At 43.5% G+C, this 15,712-nt stretch overlaps 1 protein-coding gene across 2 annotated transcripts in view; it reads right to left on the bottom strand.

The window, feature by feature from the left end:
- The window catches only part of SMYD1 (SET and MYND domain containing 1), a 53,692-nt gene that overhangs the window by 20,957 nt on the left and 17,023 nt on the right, over positions 1-15,712 (bottom strand). For both annotated transcript variants that reach the window (XM_077477987.1, XM_077477988.1), the window contains exons 2-4: positions 12,505-12,681; positions 9,248-9,461; positions 6,692-6,822 (exon numbers count right to left, since the gene is read on the bottom strand). In XM_077477987.1, the coding sequence (XP_077334113.1) occupies positions 6,692-6,822; positions 9,248-9,461; positions 12,505-12,681 (522 nt within the window). The remainder of the gene's footprint in view (positions 1-6,691; positions 6,823-9,247; positions 9,462-12,504; positions 12,682-15,712) is intronic.

The following is a 15,712-nucleotide window of genomic DNA, read 5'->3' as shown; positions in this document are numbered from 1 at the left end:
ACCCCTACCCATTCACCTGTGAAATAAAGTACAAAAAAAAAACACAACACAGGGAAAAAATATTTTATTGCACAGCTCCGGGGGTCTTCCGTCTTCGGGGGTCTTCTCGCCGGACTCCTCCGCTATCTTCGTGTAGCTCTTTTACTAGCGGAGGAGCCCAGCTTTCTTCCTCGCCGCCGGCCTCTTCTCCCGACTTCGGGGGTCTTGTCCCCCTCTTCGGTTCTTCTGCCGGGCCACCGCGCCTTCTTATAGCTCTTTTACAGGCGGTGGCCCGGTCTTCTGTCGCCGCTGCCTTCCGTTCTTCTGTCGCCGCCTTCGGTTCTTCTGTCGCCGCCTTCGGTTCTTCTGCCGGGCCACCGCGCCTTCTTGTAGCTCTTTTACAGGCGGTGGCCCAGTCTTCTGTCGCCGCTGTCGCCGCCGCCGCCTTCCGTTCTTGTTCTTCTTGTTCTTCTTCTTCTTCTTCTTCTTCTCCTGGAGATGTTGACTCGACGAGCTCTCCGGCCGGAATGCCAGGGACACGCTCCGCTGCCACTTATATAGTGACAATGGGGCGGTGTCACATGGTATATGTCACATGGGTTGGTCACATGGGTTGATGTCACATGGGGACTATGACATCGTAAGGGGGCGGGGTCACCATGTGACCAACCCATGTGACATATACCATGTGACACCGCCCCATTGTCACTATATAAGTGGCAGCGGAGCGTGTCCCTGGCATTCCGGCCGGAGAGCTCGTCGAGTCAACATCTCCAGGAGAAGAAGAAGAAGAAGAAGAAGAACAAGAAGAACAAGAACGGAAGGCGGCGGCGGCGGCGGCGGCGGCGGCGACAGCGGCGACAGAAGACCGGGCCACCGCCTGTAAAAGAGCTATAAGAAGGCGCGGTGGCCCGGCGACAGAAGAACCGAAGGCGGCGACAGAAGAACGGAAGGCAGCGGCGACAGAAGACCGGGCCACCGCCTGTAAAAGAGCTATAAGAAGGCGCGGTGGCCCGGCAGAAGAACCGAAGAGGGGGACAAGACCCCCGAAGTCGGGAGAAGAGGCCGGCGGCGGGGAGGAAGAAAGCTGGGCTCCTCCGCTAGTAAAAGAGCTACACGAAGATAGCGGAGGAGTCCGGCGAGAAGACCCCCGAAGACGGAAGACCCCCGGAGCTGTGCAATAAAATATTTTTTCCCTGTGTTGTGTTTTTTTTTTGTACTTTATTTCACAGGTGAATGGGTAGGGGTACATTGTACCCCATACTCATTCACATAGGGTGGGGGGCCGGTATCCGGGGGCCCCCTTATTAAAGGGGGCTCCCGGATTCCGATAAGCCCCCAGCCCGCAGACCCCGACAACCAACGGCCAGGGTTGTCGGGAAGAGGCCCTGGTCCTCATCAACATGGGGACAAGGTGCTTTGGGGTGGGGGGGCCGCGCGGCCCCCCCTTCCCCAAGGCACCCCCCATGTTGAGGGCACGCGGCCTGGTACGGCTCAGGAGGGGGGGGCGCTCGCTCGCCCCCTTTCCTGGCCGGCCGGGTAGCGTGCTCGGACAAGGGTCTGGTGTGGACTTTGGGGGAACCCCCACGCCGATTTTTTTCGGCGTTGGGGTTCCCCTTTAAGCCCATTCCAGGCGGCGGAGCCCGCGACGTCTCCTTCGCGGGCCCCGCCTACCTGTACACGCGCTCGAAATGGGCGGACTTTCCGAGCGGGAACAGTTTGCTCATTTCGAAAGTGGCCTACACACGGGCGGACTGTTCGCTCAAACACAGTTTCAGCGGACAGTTTTTCGGAATTACCGAAAGACTTTGTCCGTCCAACTGTCCGCTGAAACTGTCCGCTGAAAGCCCACACACGGGCGGACTGTCCGCCCAAACACTGTTCAGCGGACAAGGTTGGGCGAACAGTCCGCCCGTGTGTACGCGGCCTAAGGGGTAGATCTGAAATGAGGGGAAGTTTTGCTGATTTTATTATCAAATCATGTACAAGCTAAAATGCTGTTTTGTTATTTTCCTTGCATGTCCCCCTCGGATCTACAGCGACTGCACTTCCAAGTGCACTTTCATTGCAATATCAAGTGCACTTTGTACTTGTAGTCTGCGCTTGTAGTGCAAAGTTTAGTTGTCTTTAGTAAAAAACCTCCATAATGTCTTCCAAAGAAAAAGGAAACAAATAAAAATGAAAAATAGAAATAGAAATGAAAAAAAAAAAATCTGGAAAATATGGAGAGCAAAATAAGTTAATTAGAGCTGATTAGGGTAAACTAAGAGTTAATAAGGGTAAATAGAAACATTTTATTTAAAATAAAAAAAACTCTTATTTTACTTGTAAGGTTGATTTAACTTTCATCATATGCAGATCAAAGCTTACCCACTTAATGTACAAATGAATGGAAAAGAATAAATAAAAAAATAACAATAATGTCACTTTCTGTCTCTCTATCCCGTTTGAAAAGTGTTTATAAACATTGTTCAGAAAGTCTTTCAACAGCAGAAGCTGTAATAGCTTCTCTATTTGTACAGCAACTCCATGCTGTCAAACTGATTGCCAGTAATGTAGGGGGAGCAGCAGCAGGAAAGAAGGACAGGATATGCTACACACTCTGTAATGTTCTGGGAAGTTTTTTTGGGACATGTGTAGCACGCCCAATGTCTACAGCTGGTCAATTTATAAAATGCAACGAGAAGGCTGAAGGTTTTTTGCCTTCATGCATTCTATTACCATACCAATCTTTTTTTTTCTTTTTTCTTTTTTTTTTATATACAATGCACTATGATAATCCAGCAGTGTGACATCATCACTCGGTATTAAAAAATGCTACAAATTGGGTCGAAAACTGACCCTCCCAAACAGGAGTACCTAGACCTCTGCTTAAAGTGAACCCATACCCAGATCATGCGTATTCTGATCAAGCAGCAAAAGCACTAAAACAAACCCTCATTCACATCTGTATGATAATGTATCTATAGGCATTGTGAAGAAATTTATTTTCAACATTCACAACACAGAAACTGGGTTTTTCTATGAAAACTGAATCTTGGCTGGCTGTCAGCCCTCTAATATAAACACACAACAAATGTTTTTAAAGGAGAAGTAAAGCCAAAGGTCTTTTGGTCCTTCTTCTCCTTACTCCTAGCAATCACAGGAGTGCAGAGGGAAGTGTTCAGCGTGTTCAGCCAACAGTGGGCTAAAGTCCACTGTCGGCTGGCATCACTCTAGAGAGACTCTAGACTCTAGGCTTTAATGTTGGGATCTACCCAGATGCCTGGACCAACAGCTGGCTCAGCCTCTCAGCACACAGCTGAGAGGCTGAGCCAGCCACTCCTGCCCCCTCCAGAACCCAGCACTCCATTGAGCACAGGAGGGCTCAAAGAAGACTGAGAACTAAGCAACCAGCAGTCTTTGATTGCTCAGTTCCCAGTGTAGACGGGGTATCCACCAAGGTGAGTAAGTATGTTTATTTTTTTAATATTCCACACTTCTCTTTTAAGCAGTTTGAGGATCTTAGAGAAACAATAACTTCACATTAAAGGCTTGTTTACAACAGGTGCCCTAGGACTATGCTGAATGGTTTTACCCAGCAAAGTCCCATTACAAGACAAGGCGAAAAGTCTTGCTTGCCTATGAGGGCAGTTCAAACCTCTGTGTTGTAGGGGTGTGTGCTGAAAAAGTACTGCTGCATCGAAAAAAGTACGACATGCAGTACTTTTTATCAATGCTGCAGGGTGCGAAGAAAAGGGCCACATTGCAAAGTCACTGTGTGAATAGAACTTAAAGTAGAAGTTCAGCCAAAAACTAACTAATCCTAAATCTATTCACAGCTAAAATCGCTACACATGCCTTTTCTGCAGCCAGTCCAGTCTGGTCCCACGCTGAGCTGTCAGCAGCAGGTTCAGTGTGTTGGCAAGTGCAGGAGAGGCAGCCAACAATGGTGGCCCCATAGTAAGTCTATGGGTGATGTCACTTCCCAGGCATTTCCCAGCTGTTGTTGGTTCTCTCCTGCACACAGCATCTGCCACTGGAGACTGGACCGGATCGGCTTCAGAAAGGGTATGGTGTGCAAGATGCTTGAAGTGGAACTAAACCCCCCTATCGTTTTCAGCCAAGGAAGCTGCCATCTTGGCCTGTGGTTTATCTTCAAATACCATGATGCTTCACATGTGATCAATTATGACTCCAGCCATTTTATAGTTTGATTGTTTGGTTGAGAGCACAACCAATGTGACAGTTACATTCCCGCCACGTGTCGGGAATGTAACTTTTTTTTTTAAACCGTTGAATCAATGGGTTTAGTTGCGCTATATAATCAGCTAGAAGCAAATATGTAAATTCTAATACCAGTCATGTTTAAGTGTCTGTTGTTTTGTAAAGGTTGAGTTACACATTTGCAACAAATACTACTCTTATTATTTTTATACAAACATCAAGGTAGTCAAATAGCACCACACCTCGTGAGAGCTGAATGACAGAATCCTACGTTTAGTACTTAAACTAAAGCCCCATACACACTATCAGATTATCTGCTGAGTTTTTCCTTCAGATTTACCAAAACCATATAATATGAGGACAAACCTTAGGAGTTTCAATTTGTATGCAATCAGGCAGGCCCTTCTACTACATGGTTTTGGTAAATCTGAATTAAAAACTCAGCAGATAATCTGATAGTGTGTATGGGGCTTTATACACACTAATACTAGTAGTATTTAGTGTGTGCGTTACGTGACATTATGCTTCCTCTACTGAACAAGGACACTTAAGGTCACTTGGCTGAGTGTTCATATACAAATCACAGAGTTCTGATATTACATCTGCTATTACATATTTATTAACCCTTCTAGACCTTGCTATAAGAAAAACCTTAGACTTCAAAAGCAATCTGCAAAACAATCCTTACGTAAAGCGCTATTAAACCAAAAACCAAAATTGTAATATATTACACTACACCTTTGGTATCCTTCACTACCCAAACACTCAGCATCTCCTGCACCACTTGTACTCCCACTTCTTTAACACTCTACACCCCCTGCATCCCCCACCACCCACCTTCTGCACCCCTGCATCCCCCCATTACACCCGTCTCTGAACCCCTTGCATTCCCCATTATCAAATCCTCTACACAGCCTGCATCCCCAACTACCAGCACCATGTACCCCCCACTTCTCCCGCTACTCCATCTGCACCCTCATTACACCTCACAATGTACCCCCGATCCTTCCACTACCCCATACCCCCTTATTCCCCATTACTCCAGACTCCTTATATCCCTATTACCCTACACTCTACACCCCTAGCCCCCCCCCCCCCATTACCCTGCATTCTGCTCCCTCCTCCCAATCCTCCGCACTCTGTACACCCTATATCCCTGATTATACTCCACACTCTGCACCCCCAATTAACCCACATTACCCCACATTCTCCACCCCTGCCCTGTGCCAAACATCAGATTTGTTCCTCACCACAGAGTCCTGTATCTGTTGCAAGTTTTCGACACCTAGACCCAAGTAGGTGATATATCAGCAGCCTAATTTGTCCAAGTATGTATAGCTTAACAAAGGGTGGTGGGTCCAAATTAGATTAGTGGAAGGTGCTAGGGAGGGGTGGTTGGGTTTTTATGGAAAAAGTGTAGTAGTTCTTTTAGTAAGGTAGAGGGAGCCTGAAGGCAACCTGTCTCAAAACGTTTATAGACTTTATGAACCTTTCGCAGATATGTAACTAGCTAAAATAAAATTGACCATCATTTTTGAGTCTGGCTTGGCAAGGTTACCCTACTGAAAGCAAATTTTGGTCCTGTGTGTATCATCCTTAAAATATATTAATACCATACAACCAAAATGTTCTAGTCCTATGTGTGGCAGTTGCATTGGTTATCTTTTTTTTAGTTTCTTTCCATTTATGTTGACCTGGCAATCCTGCCAGGAACATGACCTATCCAAGTGTGACAAGGCTCACTCACTGTACTGTATTTACAGAGGAGCATCATTGTCACCCTTGGATAAGAAGTTAGAACTAAAAAAACACCCACACACGCATCACCATAAAATAGGGAGGATGTGTTCTGTAGTCTACAGAGACAAACTGGGCAGGGCTGATAATAATATTGGGGATTTCAGTGCAGCATTTGCAGAGATCCCAGGTAGTAATGGGTTTACTGTATTTCTGGCAGGATCAACGTGTTTGTTTGTTTTTTTACTTGTAGAGCAAAACATGAGGAAATGTGCATGTAAAATTGAGAGGCACTGAATGTTTTTTTTTATTTTGTCCTTGTATACATTTTAAGGTGTTTCTAAGACCTTAAGGGAGGAATAGTCCATCGGTAAGTTCCGGGTCTGCTGTGATGTGTCCTCCCAGCTGTCCAATTCACCTAAACTGGCTTTTTATGATTCTAATGGCACCATTTTAACCTTAGAGACTATCACATTTACTTCACATCGTTTCCAATAGGATACTTATTAGACATTAAATAATGATTATAATTATTAGACATTCAATAATTATTATAATTATTAGACATTTTTAAATTAGTTATACCACAATACTGAGCCAGATTCATTCATTATGACTACTCATTCTACTGGTAGGCACATTTTCATTACCATTGATCCGTACAGTATATAGAACATATAACAGGTTATCTAAAGGGTCACCAGTAAATCTTACACAATAATTCAATGTCTGTCTATTATAACATTGCTCTAGAAAATAGTTGACTTACTTGCCGTTGTTGAATATAACTGTGCAGTTGGGCCAGCAGTCATGGTTGACTAGACAGAGATTTGGGAAAATTCCAACGCCGACAGCTTGAAGACCCCTTTGGTCACTTAAAGTAAATCCATTGCAGTTTATCTTTCAATTTGACCAACAACCCACAGGAGAGGGAAGAAAATGGAACAAACAAAATTAGAAAATAGCTATGCAATGCAAACGTGGTAATTGGCACGTATCCTTAGAAAATCTTATTCCAAACTGGGCAAAAGAAACCATTTGGTCCACCATCAGTAATGCAGAAACTAACCATGACCTGTGATTATCTCTGAATATGAGGTAGTCTTCTGTCTCACTTTAAAGACCTATAGTGAGCTCAGCATGCATGTCAATTGCAATTAATAGGTAGTCAATCAGTGCTGCTAATGTCATCAAAAAACATTCCAACCAGATTCCAAGCAGGACAACAATGGACTCAGCAAAAGGGTAATACTGGAGTCATGATGAAACATTCAAGGCCCAGGTGGATAAATATTCATCAAACTGGTCAGCCATGTATGTAGGTTCTACTAAAATGTAAATTACAGGCATTCCCACAGGTAGACGCTTATTCCCTAAATCAGTTTAAATGCAACATTTTCATTCTGTGTGGAGTGTTACATTAAAAGTAAACCTAAAACTGTAGAGCTGTTTTTTATTTAATAGATCAGCTGGGCATTAGAGAGACAGTAAAGCAATCAAACACTAGAGCTATAAAAAGATAGTCCTAGTTCCAAGTTATATTCGATGATGCTTGCATGTTGGGTGCATGCAGTTCTGCACTGTGGGTACTGATATCCAGGGCCGGGGAACAGGGGTGGGCGAGAGGGACGGTTGCCCTGAGCGCAATGGTTTCTTGTAGGGATGAGGGTGCCTTCCTTCTGTTACAAGGCTGACAGAAGTAGTGACAACAGTAGTGATTTTGACAAGCTAGTGACTGTTGGGCATAGGATCCTCTAAGCTTGCACATCATGAACGTCGGAGGAGGGGGCACTATTTGACATCTTTGCCCTGGGCGCTGGATGACCTTGCCCTGGCACTGCTGATATCAACAGGGCTTTATTTCATTTTCAATGCAGACTCTGCTGAATTTAGTCCCCCAATACATGTTGCAGTGGGTCAAAAACGTGTAAAAACAGAAAGCTCTGCGCAACCTGCTTTTTTCAGCTTTCAAGTAAGTGCTTGACTTTACTATCCCTGCTTTGCTTCCCTAATGCCCTAGTGATCTGTAAAATAGACTTAAATTTATTTCCTTAAGTGTCACTAAACCCAGGACCCTGCATTCACTATATCTGGTCTCCCACAGTACACAGAACATGGAAATGCAATAGTTTTAGTAAATATAAACTGCTAAATACATTCTTTTCATCAGCAGTATATAGCAGTCTTGTGACTTCTATCAGTGTCTGGTTAAAGCTTGTAGCAGGAGTTTTCTTTCTCCTCTGACTGTCTTATCAGGATGCAGGACCCCGCACCCTCTGTCTGGACAGTGCTGATTGGCCTTGTGCTGATCACATTCACTCTCCCAAGAAAAAAAATCTCTCTAACAATACACACCAAACTGAGCATGTGTATTTCCCGCCTCGACTACTGTAACTCTCTCCTCACTGGCCTACCTTTACAAAGGCTATCCCCCCTTCAGTATATTAAGAATGCTGCTGCTAGACTCATAAATATCACTAACCGATCTGTGACTGCTGCCCCTCTCTGCCAATCCATTCACTGGCTTCCACTACCCCACTGTGTAAAATTCAGAATACTAACCACAACATACAAAGCCATTCACAGCCTTGTCCCCTTGCTACATCACCAACCTCACCAACCTCATCAGTATATATAGCCTAAACTGTCCTCTGCACTCCTCCCAAGACCTCCTGCTTTCTAGCTCCCTTGTTAGCTCCTCCCATGCTCATCTTCAGGGCTTCTCCAGAGCCTCTCCCATCCTCTGAACTCCCTGACCCAAAATGTCCGGTCAGCCCCTACCCTGTCCACCTTTAGGCGGTCCCTGAAAACAAGTGTATTCAGAGAAGCCTACCCCAACTCCACCTAAGAACCATACCCAAGCCACCTCCATCAGATCATCCCCCAAAATAATCTATTACCTTTTGTACCATCTCCCCCTTTCTTTAAATTGTAAGCTCCATGAGCAGGGCCCTCCTGTCCCTTCTGTATTGAACTGTATTGTGATTGTACTGTCCCTCCTACATTGTAAAGCGCTGCACAAACTGTTGGCGCTATTTAAATCCAGTATAATAATAATAATGTGCAGCTTAACCCCAAGGCTCTGTTCTATCAGGAAATGGATTGGGGACTGTGGAAGAATGGGAGTATCAGAGAAGACAGGCTCAAACAGCCTTTTTACTCAATGCAGAGGATTAACCCCTTAGGTTCCACAGTAAGTATAACAAGCATGTTTTACTGCATATACAGACTGATTTTACTATTGTGGGCTTAGAAACACTTTAAATAAATTTGCTGGACTCCATAAGGATTCTGGCAGATTTAGTTTACTACAGTTTGGACTTACCAATCCAAAGATGTGAGAGATGTACTGCATTGCAAACTGTTTACTTTGACTTGGCCAATAATCAAGAAAGCTTTGAACATCTTCCATAAGTGCGGTCTTCTCCTCTTGGTCAAAATGCTCAACGTGGCTTTGGAGGTCATCAACGGAGACTAAGCATCCTTCGGTGAGGCCTCCTCCTTCTCGCTCTATCCGCCACAAAATTCTAGCTGCAAGCCTGATATGTAATAAAGACATACATTTCAACCTACTGTGTAAGGAAATATGCCAGCCAAAGTTTTACTGAAATGTCCTTTTTTCTTTAACCACTTCATTTCTTACACCTGTTCACCCCCTATGGACCAGAGCAATTGTTTCATTTCTGCTATGGAACTGTTTATTTGGCAATAACTTTGGAATTACTAAAGAAAACAAAGTAATACATATATTGTTTTTTTAAAGTGATTGTAAAGTTTTTTTTTTCTATTAAAATAACAAACGTGTTATACTTACCTGCTCTGTGCAGTGGTTTTGCACAGAGCAGCCCAGATCCTCCTCTTCTCGAGTCCCTGGCTGGAGCTCCTGGCCCCTCCTTTCTGTTGAGTGCCCCCACAGCAAGCAACTTGCTATGGGGGCACCCAAGACGAGTTTTACCTATTCCCAGTGCCACCTGTCAGTGCCCCCTGTCCTTGCCATCTGTCCCCAGTGCCACGTATAAGTGCCATCTGTCATCAGTGTCACATGTCATCAGTGCCACCTATTAGTGCCATCTGTCATCAGTGCCACATATTAGTGCCACGTGTCATCAGTGCCACATATTAGTGCCATCTGTCATCAGTGTCACGTATCAGTGTCATCAGTGCCACCTGTCAGTGTCACGTACCATCTGTTATCAGTGTCATGTGTCATCAGTGCCACGTATCAGTGCCATTAGTATCATGTGTCATCAGTGCCACGCATTAGTGCATCTGTCATCAGTGCCACGTATTAGAGCCACATGTCATCAGTGCTATGTATTAGTGCATCTGTCATCAGTGCCACCTGTCATCAGTGCCACATATTAGTGTCACGTGACATCAGTGTCACGTGCTATAAGTGCCATGTATCAGTGCCATCTGCCATCAGTGCCAAGTCAGTGTAACATGTCTTTGTCCTGGTGCTCCAGGGCCTTAAAAAATGTAATAGGTAGTCAACAAGTTAGATGTGTAATTTATGCTCCTAGAACACCTGATGGCGCTCCCTGCATGTTGGGCCTCTTTAAGTGGCCAGGCTGTGAAAAAGTCCCACGCATGTGGAATCATAATACTCAGGAGGAGTAGCAGAATTTATTTTGGGGCATTATTTATGGTATACACATGCCACGTGAGAGAAATAACCTATTACAATGACAATTGTGTGGAAAAAAATCTTCATTTTGCAAAGAATTGTGGGAAAAAATGACAACATCAAAAACCTCTCCATGCATCTTACTAAATACCTTGGAATGTCTACTTTCAAAAAAGGGATCATTTGGGAGGTATTTGTACTTTCCTGGCTTGTTCGGGTCGCACGAAATGAGATCGGCCCCCAGTACATCAGATGTGATAAATTTTTTATGATTTGCACAACAGTTTGTAGACTCTCTAACTTTCACAAAGACCAAATAATATTCACTCATTTGGGTTATTTTTACCAAAGATATGTAGCAGTATAAATTGTGGTCAAAATTTATGAAGAAAAATTAATCATTTGCAAAATTTTATCACAGAAACTAAACTTTTTCTACATTTTTGGTCTTTTTTCATTTATAGCGCAAAAAATAAAAAACCCCAGAGGTGATCAAATACCACCAAAAGAAATCTCTATTTGTATGAAAAAAAGGACAAAAAAATTAATTTGGGTACAGTATTACATGACTGAGTAATTGTCATTCAAATTGTGAGAGCACTGAAAGCTGAAAATTGGTCTGGTCACGAGGAGTGTTTAAGTGGTTAATGGTAACTGTGTAACTATATGTTAAATGTGTGAAAATGTCAATAAACAAAACAAAAAAAGTTCAAATATTAATATTTAATGAAATAGAAACAAATAAAAATCAGCAGGAAAATAGTTGAAGAGAGAAGGATCCATAACACCTGTCTCACCTGACCTGTGTATGGTGTGCTATGTGGCACTGTCCATGCCCACTGGTGCATTTTGCTCCACCTATCAAGGCTTAGAACTATATGAATAAAGCCCAGTGGCCAGGGCGAAACGTATTAGGGGCCGTGGTCAATGGAGTAGCTCTGGCTGAGGCCATATAACACACCATACACTGATCAGGTGGGAGAGCAGCATTGGTATACTGAAAGGGGGCTCCCAGAAGTAGGGCAGAGAGACTGGGTGTGCTTGCTACACATGCCCTGTGTACAATGATGATGTTTTTTAGGGCATGTGTAGCATGCCCAAAGTCTGCAACTATTTAAAGGAGATTTGTTTTGCCTTTTTAATACAGCAGTTGCCATCTTAGATTTTTTGGATTTGGTGCAGACACACACTAGAGGGCTTCAACTGCCTTATAGAGGTAAAGTCTGGGCTTCCGGTGTGTTTCTTTTCCTTTATTTACTTCAAAATCATGCATTTTCACGCCCTTCCTGCCCAGGCCAATATTCAGGGCTGTCACGCTTTGAATGACAATTGCGCAGGCATGCAACATTGTACCCAAATTAAATTTTTATATTTTTTTTTAGACAGATAGAGCTTTCTTTTAGTGGTATATAATCACCACTGAGGTTTATCTTTTGCTAAAGAAACAAAAAAATACCAAAAATTTGGAGAAATAAAAACAAATAGTCTTTCTTAGTTTGTTATAAATTTTAAAAAAGGTGGCCGCTGTGTGCTGGATCGCGTATCTTGTTCGTGATCAGTGTTGCCCAGCCAACTGATTTGTTACAGCACAAGCTGATCAGCAGGTCCCAGCCAATGATTGATCGCCAGGACCTGCTGATGGGCTCCATCATTCACAAAAGGGAGCTCTGTGTTGTAAACAACACAAAGCCCCCCACAGCCAGTGTCAGCTAGTATCGGATTTTCCGCCACACTATCACACTCCCACTATAAGTTACAGTTTATACTGACATTACTAGTATAAAAAATAAATAAATACAAATTCCAGTATCTATAGAAGATGCTATAACTTTCACGCAAACCAAATAATATACAGTTATTGGGACTTTTTTTTTACCAAAGACATGTAGAAAATTCAAATCTGTCTTGGGTTACAAAAAAAGTTCCAAAAGAACATTATATACATAAAATCTTACCGAATGTTTTCATTTGGTGCTTTTCCAAGTTTCTTGATGGCAGCACATTCATGTTTGTGGTTAACCCAGGAATCCTTCTGACAAGTGCGGTCACAATAATGAGCAAACTTACATTGTCCACAGCGCTGGAGCTTCTCCTGCCTCTTGAAGCATGTGTGACACACAGAGTGTGTGAGGCTGGAAGAGATTTATAAAAACTCGTTATTAGGAGACTATTATAGGTGATCATCATACCTCTGTCAGATATTGGTTACCTGTGCTCCTCTCTCCCTTCATTGATGTAGATCAGGGGTCTCCAAACTTTCTAAACAAAGGGCCAGTTTACTGTCCTTCAGACTTTAGGCGGGCCAGACTGTGGACAGTGGGAATAGATAATGCTTCCCGCTTGGTAGTCAGTGGGTGTAAAAAAAAAAAAATACATAGCACCCCTGTTGCAGTGAGAGGCAGTGCCTCACCTGCAATGAACATAAATATATATATTTTTTAAATAAAAAAAATAAATAAAGCTTTGAGGGTCGTAGCTCGGTGACCTGGGGTCACAAAGAACCCAAATTTGGGGGGTATGTAGCTGAAGTCCTTCAACACCACTGGTCAAAATTGGGGCTCCTATCAGCTATGGTTCCAGAGATATGGGGCTCCTTGCGCAGCCTGTCAGAAGCTACATACAGATTAGCCAGTTTAAATACAAGCTGGCACACACTGTTTGCAGCAGACTGAGAGGATGAGCTCACAGTTCCACTCTTCACTTCTTGTCAGAGGCACTGAGCTCAATGGACAGCTTGGAGCCTTGGACCAATGGTAAAGCACCATTGGCCCAAGCTGTCCAATAAAAATGCTAAAGTGGAGGCACGCCTCTCACTGCAGTGTCATAGAAGGGGGCATGTGTATAAAAGACAAAGGCTCCCTTACAGCCCAGCCGTCCTAACTAGAAAGAAAAAACATGGATTTATGGGTATAATATTTATAATGCCAAGTTTTACTCACACAGTTAAGAGGGAGAATGAGAATCTGCTGCTGTTAAAAAGGTACTGTTTTAATCAAGCTAAATTATATATCATTATACTATATGTTATAACATAATAATTTATTATTTATCTATTTACTGTGAAATTACTGGTGAAATTACAACTTCAAACTTACCTTAATGGGGAGGTTCACACAAAAATTGAACCTTCGCTTTTCGGAATCCTCCCCCCCCCCCCCTCCAGTATCACATTTGGCACCTTTCAGGGGTGGACCTCCTCTTTAAAAGCAATATAGAATAATTATTTGTATATTACTTACTTATGGTAATTAACCCCTTGCCACCCAGACCAATTCTGACACTACTCTCCTACATGTAAAAGTCATAATTATTTTGCTAGAGAATCCCCAAATATTATATATATTATTTTAGAGGAAACCCTAATGCCCCGTACACACGACCAGACTTTTCAACATCAAAAGTCTGACGGAATGATTCCGGCAGACTATTCGAACGTGTGTGGGCTGCAGCGGACTTTTGATTTGCAAAAGTCTGACAGACTTTAGAAATGGAACATGCTTCAAATTTTTCCGACAGAACTCTGCCGGACTCAGTTCCTCCCGAGAAATCCGCTCGTGTGTGTGCTAGTCTGACGGACTAAAACCGACGCTAGGGCAGCTATTGGCTACTGGCTATGAACTTCCTTATTCTAGTCCAGTCGTACGTCGTCACGTTCGAATCCGTCGGACTTTGGTGTGATTGTGTGTGGCCAAGTCCGTTCATTCGGAAAGTCCGTCAGAACTCTGTCAGAACTCCGTCGAAAGTCTGTCAGACTTAGTCCCTCGAAAAGTCTGGTCGTGTGTACGCAGCATTAGGAATAAAATGGTGGTCGTTGCAACTTTTTATGTTGCACGGTAAATTTTCAAACTTGCTTTTTTGGAAATAAACTGTTTCATGAATAAAAAAATAAATAAAAAAACACTAAAGTTAGCCCGATTTTTTGTATAATGTGAAAGATGATGTTACGCTGAGTAAATAGATACCTAACATGTCACACTTTAAAATTTCACACACTTGCGGAATTGCGCCAAACTTCAGTACCTAAAAGTCCCCATAGGCGACGCTTTAATTTTTTTTACAGGTTACCAGTTTAGAGTAACAGAGGAGGTCTGGTGCTAGAATTATTGCTCTCGCTCTAACGTTCGTGGCGAACATCACCTGTGTGCATCTGGCTCTGATACTAGCCAGCACCTCACCAGCCACTGACCTCACCGCACGTCCTCGCCCTGAGGTTAGGTGGAAGGGGAATAGATCGTAATCATTGGTATTAGTGGGAGGAATAGTGTCCCGTTGTTGGTGTCAGTGGGAGAAATAGTGCCCCATCGTTGGTTATAAGAGGAAGAATTTATGCTCCATCATTGGTGTCAGTAGAAAGAATAATACCCCCTTGATGTCAGAGGGAGAAGAGTGTTCCAAGGGCCGGATAAAGGCAAGCCCCGCAGGCCAGAGTTTGGAGATGACTGATATAGAGTACCCAATGGGCATATGTAAAGTAAAACTGCAGTCAAAATACTAATCTGAATGCAGAGTTGACTAGAACGTACTGAGGGGTTAGCAACTCTGTCTGGTCTGTATTGCTGTTTGTGTCTTCACCGGAGATTCACCCTCTGTATTAGTCCTGATGACCAATGTCTCCAAGTGAGAGAAAATCAAAATTTTGAGTGGCCACCAGAACAGGAGCAGAAGGAAAATCTTCCAACAGAAATACATGTTAAGGTGATAAAAGTCTAAAGCTGACCATAGATAACATTTTAAATGTAAATCCTTAAAGTGGATGTAAATCCACTCTCATCCTTTCTAAACTACTGCCATAGGGGTTATCTATAAGGATATACATGCCTTCTGCATGTATCCTTACCTGTCAAATGTCTCCCCTTGTGTGTTATGAGACCTGAAAAACTACAGATTCTGTGGGCCTGTCTGTTGTCTCGAGCTCTGTGGGTGGAGTTGTGATGTCAGTAGACTCCCCGTCCACCTCTACACTCCCCTTGGCCAGGCATTGATATTTCTTACACTGAACTTCTGCTGGTCTCGTGGATTATGCCCCATGATGACCCATCATCAACATCCCGTCAAAACCCAGGAAAGTCACCACATGACTTCAGCATGCCCAATCATGCTGAGGTGTGGAGCAGCCAATCCTGGGAGAGCTGGAGTAGAAAGGAGGAGGGGAAGTACACAGAA

This window comes from Lithobates pipiens, unplaced genomic scaffold (assembly GCF_037356315.1).
Source record: "Lithobates pipiens isolate NorthernLeopardFrog02 unplaced genomic scaffold, aLitPip1_a1.2 Scaffold_13, whole genome shotgun sequence".
NCBI classification, from domain to species: Eukaryota; Metazoa; Chordata; class Amphibia; order Anura; family Ranidae; genus Lithobates; species Lithobates pipiens.
The sequence above is the reverse complement of the archived record's forward strand: the minus strand, read 5'-3'. Positions and strand labels throughout refer to the sequence as shown.